Genomic DNA, 8,042 nt, shown 5'->3' on the forward strand with positions numbered 1-8,042 from the left:
GTGGCCACATGGCTCAGAGAGTGACAGCGCTTGTTGAGCAAGCCCAAGGACCTGAGTGCAAAAGCTAGCCTACCACTTCCACACTCTCTGTGCAAAAATGGGCATACACCCCCCAACACATCGTCATCACCTCCATTTTTAAAAGAGTTAGAAGAGGCCATCTCTTTAATCTCTTTCCCGATACACACAAAAGCTGACAGAACTATACAAAAGTCACTGTTACATTAAACAGCTGGTTTATAAAACCTGCAATCTGTGAGCTATATATTCTATTACCAACTTATAAAATGTGAAGTTGTAGTTGAAATATTGTGCCAAAGAGGCACAGGTAGATACAACCTAAGAGCTTTCAGTGTAAGATAAAACATGGATGTCGATTTCCTCGTCCTTGCCCAACACCGAGGGTCAGTTCTCAAGTCTTCCCGTCTGGGAACTTAATCTGATGACTAGATACCCAGGTCTCCACATCACCTGGGCATAAGACTCTGCCTTGCGGTTCTTATACAAACAAGTGCCTTGTTCTAAGCTACAAACAAAAGTTACATTAAAAAGGTGACACACACACTTTAAGATGTTCATGCTAAACTGCCACTACTTTTCATTCATGCCTTGCTCAAGCACTAATTTCCATGGCTGCTTTTTCCTATTGGCATTATAAGGAAAGGAAATAGTTTCCTTTATTACATAAAAATCTAATACATGTTCATGGCTACAAATTCCAACCCATTTTCATATTTCTCTTTAAGGATGTTTTCACTTTCCAAAAGTCCAAATGAGAGGCATAAAACTGCACTTAGTTCATGCAGGTTTCCTAGAGCTGAGGTAATAGTTTCAGTAAGTTATGCTAACAAGACCCAGAGGTACAGTTCCTAAAGTTAAAGAGGAAACACAGTCGATACCCAACTTTGTTTTTGTTTTTTGTTTTTTTTTGGTTTTTCGAGACAGGGTTTCTCTGTGTAGCTTTGCGCCTTTCCTGAGACTCACTTGGTAGTCCAGGCTGGCCTCGAACTCACAGAGATCCGCCTGGCTCTGCCTCCCGAGTGCTGGGATTAAAGGCGTGCGCCACCACCACCCGGCGATACCCAACTTTGTTAACAATACAAAACTTTTCATTAGGTTTCATCTCTGCTCTGCTATGATTTGCACAGAAACACATGTTAATGCTTTTTCTCGTAGAAGTCTGTGCTCCAGGTGTTTCTACTCTCTCTGTTCCAAGACTGATATTAGCTGTGACCACAGACTGTGGGTTGAGGGACTCTGACACACAAAGTTGAAGTTAGTAGGTCCCGATACGATCTCCAAACAGCCCCCTTTCTTATTTAGATGCTCTTAAAGCTCTCGCTAAGAACTTTTCTGAGAAGTCTAGCTAAAAATAGCAGACGGCACAAGTAACAGATTTCCTATAGAGCAAACCCTGATTCCTTTCTGTAAAGCACGTTTTTGTCTCCAAGATATCTGATGAAATGTTGTTCTTCATGCCTCCTAATTTTGAATTTCTCAACTTCAGAGCCGAGCTCTATTTGGTGACTTTCTTCAGACTGAGGACACTGGACAAGCGTCTCTTCCTTGGTGGAGTTTCTGGTGTCTGAGAAGGCTTGACTGTCTACTGAAGCTTCTTTGCACATATTGCATGTGTACGGCTGCTGACCGGTGTGTGTGGGAGTTCTGGCTGAATTTTCCCCCACATTCCTGACATGAAAAGGCTTTTCTCCTGCATGAGTTCTTTGGTGTGTGTGGAGATTTGTGTTCTGACTGAAGCTTCTCCCACACCACGAACATTTGTACAGTTTTAGCCCTTGGTGTGGTGCTAGGTGCTTACTAAGGTCTGGGCTCCATCGGAACCTCTTCCCACACTCTTGACACCGAAGAGGCTTCTCTTCAGTGTGAATCCTCTGGTGTTCAATAAGGTCAGAGCTGACTCTGAAGCTTTTCCCACACTCCTGCATTGAAAAGTCTCTCTCCTGCACCGTCTTTCTCGTGAAGATCCATGAGTCTCAGCAGCTCTTGTGCCCATGTTGAAAATTTCTTTCTTTTCTTCATTGGACAGTCTTGTTGGCATTTCCTTGCTCTGTGTGTCTCACTAGGATTTTGTTTGACTGTTGCTTTCTGGGAAACTTTCACTTTGGGCTTTTTTGACACTGCACTGGTGTTTGTATCTCAGAAAGAGGTGCAGGCTGGTACTTGGTGTTTGTGTCTCAGAAAGAGGTGCAGGCTGGTGACTTTCAGTGTCAACTTTCTGCTTCAGCCCTGGTGGAATAAACACAGGAATCAGCCGAGAAAAAGGAAGCCATGGGAGCAGAAATCAAAATTCAATTATTTTCAATGCTTAAAAATCATGACACTGCCAGGTGTGGTGGCACACGCCTTTAATCCCAGAACTCAGGAGGCAGAGGCAGGTGGATCTCTGTGAGTCAGAGGCCAGCCTGGGCTACAAAGGGAGTTCCAGGACAGCCAGCACTGTTACACAGAGAAACCCTGTCTTGAAAAAAATCAAAACCAAAACCAAAAAAAAAAAAAAAATCATGAAACCAACCCCCCCCCTCTCTCAACTAAACTAAACTAAGGTAGAGGAGCAAAATATTGAAAGGTTAAGTCCTTGTAAAGGTTCACATTAAGGCCTGTCTCTTTTTTCTCACCGTGTGTGATTACCTGCAGGAGATTCTATGGGACTGTCTTTGAAGTCTGAGGAACCTTGAACCCATGGCTCTTCCCCTTGTTCTAGACAGGAAATCACCTTGTGTCTAGAGAGCACAAATAATGCTGTAAATGGAAAAAATAATTTAAGGGCTATAAATTAATTCTAGGCTACTTGAGAAGAAAGACCCTTTTATAGTGTGTTATCTCAGATGACAGACTTCTCTATCCAGAGTCATGTTGAAACTACAAAATAAATCCCAATGTATATCAATGAAAAGGATATGGGGAATGAGAAGCTAGTGTACCTGTCCTCTTCTGTCACCAAGGAATTGCTATATTTAACTAAATTCCAGGGGTTGTGAGGAATACAGGCAGGTCAGAATATTTTTCCTAAAGTATTTTATTATTTTTAATGAGGTGGGGTAGAGTAGAGTACCCATGGAGGCTAGAAGAAGGTGTCAGACCCCTTGGAGCCAGAGTTTCAGGCAGTTGAGGCTACCTGACATGGGTGCTGGAGATTGAACCTGAAGTCTCTGAAGAGCAATATGAGCTCTTAAACACTGTGCCATCTCTCCAGCCCCACAAAAACTGTTTTTTAAAAGGATTTATTGTACAAAAGAGAGAAAGCTGGGTAGCACATGCATAAATGATTACTGTCATAACTATAGTTCCTTATTTTGTTTTTATTTATTTAGCACTATGCTAAAGACAAGGACAGACTTCTATTCCCTACAAATCACTCTTTTTTTTTTTTTTTCCGGTTTGGTTTAGTTTTGGTTTTTGGAAACAGGGTTTCTCTGTGTAGCATCCCTGGCTCTCCTGAAACTCACTTTGTAGACTAGGCTGGCCTCGAACTCACAGAGATGCAATTGCCTCTGCCTTCTGAGTGCTAGGATTAAAGGTGTGCACCACCACTACCTGGCTAAATCACTCATTCTTGTTTTTTTTTTTTTTTTCCGAGACAGGGTTTCTCTGTGTAGTTTTGCACCTTTCCTGGGACTCACTTGGTAGACCAGGCTGGCCTTGAACTCACAGAGATCCACCTGCCTCTGCCTCCCGAGTGCTGGGATTAAAGGCGTGCGCCACCACCGCCCGGCAAAATCACTCATTCTTAATGTTACAGAATTATTGTGTGCCTTGGCGGGAAGGGGATGAGCGCCCCAGCATACAAGTGAAGGCCAGAGGACAACTTCGTAGATCCAGTTCTCTCCTTCCATCTTTATGTGAGCTCTGGGGAACTGAACTCTGGTTTTGAGGCTTGCTCAGTAAATGCCTTTTACCTGCTGGCTGCCCTCCGTCACTCACTCTTTCATGTCCAGCTAGAAGAGACACCAAAGCACTTGATGAACATTTTTTTATCCAGTATGAGAAGTTTTTGTCGTTCAATATTTGAGACAGGGCATTATACTGTTAGCCCATGCTATTCTGGAACTCACACTGTAGCTCAGGCTGGCCTCAAACTTGGAGCATCCACCTGCTTCAGTTTCTAGGTAGTAGAATTATAGGAGTCAGTCACCATGCGTGGATTATTAATTATTTCAATAATTATTCTAAGTGGCTGGGAGAGGTTAAATCCAAAGTAAAGCAGGTGCACAGGGCCCTGATTTCAATACTCAGCACTCAAAAGAGACGATTACTTATTGGGTTGGTATGATATGATAGATACTTTACTGAGGATATAATGGTGAGGTCAAAGTTTGTGATTTCATAAGGCTTGTATGCTGGTAGGGTGATGAGGCAATACATTATTTTAAAAAACCCAGAATGTTAGAAAGTGATGTGTAAAAAACTAAACATGACAAGAAGGAATTCTAACATTTTGCTCTTTGAAGCCTATTTCAGATAAGGTTTTACAGAATTATTTGAGAAAGTAGTATTTGAACAAAAGCTCAACACGGTCTTTGCTATATGGAAAAAATGTACGCTACACAGACGAAAAGTGAATGTAAAGTGAGTATGGCAAAATCAGGAAACTGGAAAAACCACAATGTGACCAAAGAAGATGAATAAGGGCATGGATAAAGGAGATAAATCACACCATAAAGGGCGCTGGTGCCCTGGGAAGGAATAGAAATCATATTCTTCACTTAAGAACGCAGTGCAGCAGAGCTGAAGAGAGGGCTCAGACACAGAGAACTTGCTGCTCTCTTGGATAGGACCCAAGTTCAGTTCCCACCTCAGACAACTCCCCATCACCTGTAACTCCAGCTCCAGGAGATCCAACACCTTCTTTGGGACTCCAAGGGCTCCCTCATTTGTACTTGGACACACACACACACACACACACACACACACACACACACACACAATCAGCAGAATGCTTGCCCAGCATACCCTAGTTCCAATCTCTAGCACTGAGAAAGAGAATTTGGTTTCTATCTCCTTAGCCAAAGCCAATACTCTTCATTCATCATAGGTTCAAAAAGCAAAATTCAACTTTTTCCCTAAAGTGACCCAAGATGGTCATGATCTCTAGAATAGTAGACTGAGTTTTCCTATGTGTTTATACTTCAGGTCCTACCTTAAGTGCCCTAAAGAACAACAAAAGTGATTTAATCTATCATTTTTAAACTAACTTTCCCCATCCCCACGATCATCATCCCATTTCACTGTACATGACCAATGTTTCCTCTCACCCCATTCCTCACTTCCTCAGAGTCCCTCTGCGGGTGCTCAGCTGGGGTCGCTGCCTCTTCAATGCTCTACAGATGCTGCTTCTCTAGCTGAGATTGCACCCCCCTTGGCAGAATGGTCAGAAACTGTTCTAGCACAAACAGTTCCAGAATTTGCTCTTTTGAGTGGATCTCTGGTCTCGGCCACAGGTGGCATAATCCTTGAAGCTTTGGCTGACAGTCTCACAGGGTCCAGCCGCTTTGTGATAACTGAAGTTCCAGAAGTGCCAGCAAAAGTTCGTAGGTATGGCACTGTCTTTTTGTGAGATGGATTTTTTACTTTGACTGGCCCTCTTTGTGTCGGGCTCCTTGGGATACCATAAAGCCTTGATCTGAGGATCCAAATACTCAACCACTTTCAGATTCACCATCACCAATCTGCTCTTTTACCAGATTTGCTCCTACGTTGGACACTTCACAGGTGCCACCCTTGACAACTGAAGCACAAGCGTCTGGCTTAAAATCCAGTGAAAGAATCTTCTTCCTAAAGGCACCAAAGACAGAGGAGAAGGGAAGCACACGTCAACAAAAAGTCACGAGGATCTAAGATTTGCTACTTAACGAAAGAAAGTGGAACAGAAAAGGTCCTGACTTGTCCCCCTTTAATGTAAACTACTGTAGGCTACAGAGATGGTTCAGCAGTTAAGAGCGCTTGCTGTGCTAGCAGAGGGCCCCAGAATGACTGGTCAGTCACAGGGCAGCTCACAGCTGTCTGTAACCCCAATTCCAGGGAATCTGATGCCTTCTGACCTCCACTGGCACCAGGCACACAGATGGTATACATACATATGTGCAGGCAAATCTTTAAAAGACAATTTAAAAAGCACCAGGCTTTTGTTTCTCTTTTATGTCTACGGGTGTCTTGCTTGCATGTATGTATGTATGTCCCTATAACACTTGCATGCCTGGTGCCCACAGAGGGCATCAGATCCCCCCTGGAACCAGTTATAGATTATTGTGAGCCGCTTTGTGGATGCTGGGAATCGAATCCAGGCCAGCCAGAGTTACAGAGTGAGACCTTGTCAGATGGGGTGCCGGGTGCAGTGGGAGAGAAGAGAACAAGAGAGAACAGGGCTGGTGGTTAAGGTGTTATTTTACTGGTTTAATATTTCTTCGAGGGCTATTTAGAACTGTACGTGAGGTTTTGTGGGCCTCCTTTCTTTGAGGTAAACTGAAATTTTGCCCAACATGTTACGAGCATTCAAATAAATGGTCAGTTTCTTGTTGTCCACCGGTGCTCTGGAGGCACGGAGCCTCTTCCTGCCTTTGCATCAGCTTAAGCTGCTTCTGAGACTACACTGGCCAGTCTTCTCACGCCAGCAGTGGTCGGGTAGTAGCGTCAGCGAAGGCAGGGAAGTTTCTCCAGGGCCAGGGCGGGTGCTGCGCCGCGGTCCCCACGCCGGCACAGTGCAGGTGCAGATCTCGGCGAGCAATAGCCGCCGCCCTGAGTTGCCCCTGCGTGAGGATGCCAGCGCCGGGCCTCGGGGCCTGACCGCGGCCTCGCATCCGCCAGGTCCTCCCCGGACCAGGTCACACGCTTGGCAGAGGCGGCCAAAGAGCCAGCGTCCCGGGCACCTCCGAGAGCCGGGCTTTGGGAAGCCGCTTCCGGTTCGCTCACCGGCGAGCCGCCGCCCTCGGGCGCGCAGCTCTTCACGAATACCAGCGGGAGGCAGCGGGAGAGCCGAGCGGGGAGGCCAGCGCCGCCCAGCCTCCGCAGCACCCGCGCTAGGCTCCCCGCACACATGGCACCCTTGCCTTCCGGAGGGTTTGAGCGCGCGCTCTACCGGAAGCGGAAATGGTGTTGCCGAGGCTTCGGTGTGTCTCCTCTTATCGTTTCGCCGAGGGTCTGTGCCTGTGCGAGCATCCAGGGGGTTAACGCCACCGAGTTTCCCACCCGCGGGAGCCTAGAGTGGCCGTGCGCACTGACGGACAGGAGGGCCTCGCCGCCTCGCCTCCAGGCCAGCCCAGCGGAGCTTTGGGCTAGTGTCTGGGGTCATTGCGTGGTGTGGCGGCCGCCCCTCTACGCTGTGCTCACTGTCTGGGCTCCTCTTCATGCTCCAGCTGTGCTCCCGCAGCCCTTCGCACCTTCCTTCGGGGACCATGAGTCGCGTGATGCTTTCCTCCTTACTGACTTTGTTTTGTTTTGTTTTTTGTAAGATCTTAAAATTGCATTTAGGAAAGGAAACAAGGTTTTGTTTTGCTTTTGAGCTTTCTAGGGGAGTTTATCTGGAGGTAAGCTTAAGGTAAGAATGAAAATTGTTGGGGTCCGTGAGAAGTCCCATAAAAGACCACCAGTCACATATGCAATCAGCAAAAGCATTTAATAAAAAGTTCCAGTATACTGGGGTCAAAACATCTGACAGAGTGGCAAATGGCGACCCAGAGAGAAGCTCGCAGGCTCCTTTTAAAGCAGGATTAGGGGACTTTCAGCTATGGTTAAGTGTACCTGGAAGTGATTGGGTATAGATCCCCACTGGTACAGGAATCATTTTGTGATTGGCTCATGACATTTGCTCAGCAACTGTGGTTGTGGTGTCAGGGTTCAGTTTGCTGTGTCAGGGGCCTGTCTGACTGAAAATAGCAAAACAGTTCCTGCTTGTGGCCAGGTAGGACCCTGACTGGCTACCAGACTGGATGTACTTTCTGAGGGTCGGATTAAAGGCAGGTAAGAGTCAACATAGGATGGTGGGGTAATGTGGGGCAGAGGCTGTAGCAAACTGGCTCCTGGAAAAA

The 8,042-nt window shown here is 46.1% G+C and overlaps 1 protein-coding gene across 1 annotated transcript; it reads right to left on the reverse strand.

Moving 5' to 3' along the window:
* Nucleotides 1–1,087: 1,087 nt before the first annotated feature.
* Nucleotides 1,088–6,499, reverse strand: Znf75a (zinc finger protein 75A). Its single transcript, XM_059269632.1, is given in 11 exon segments — nucleotides 1,088–1,619; nucleotides 1,622–1,656; nucleotides 1,658–1,697; nucleotides 1,700–1,968; nucleotides 1,970–2,138; nucleotides 2,182–2,247; nucleotides 2,650–2,787; nucleotides 4,676–4,694; nucleotides 5,274–5,480; nucleotides 5,483–5,692; nucleotides 6,446–6,499. Coding segments are annotated over 11 exon segments (1,293 nt in total). The 3' UTR covers nucleotides 1,088–1,533.
* Nucleotides 6,500–8,042: the final 1,543 nt, after the last annotated feature.

This window comes from Peromyscus eremicus, chromosome 8a, assembly GCF_949786415.1.
Source record: "Peromyscus eremicus chromosome 8a, PerEre_H2_v1, whole genome shotgun sequence".
NCBI classification, from domain to species: Eukaryota; Metazoa; Chordata; class Mammalia; order Rodentia; family Cricetidae; genus Peromyscus; species Peromyscus eremicus.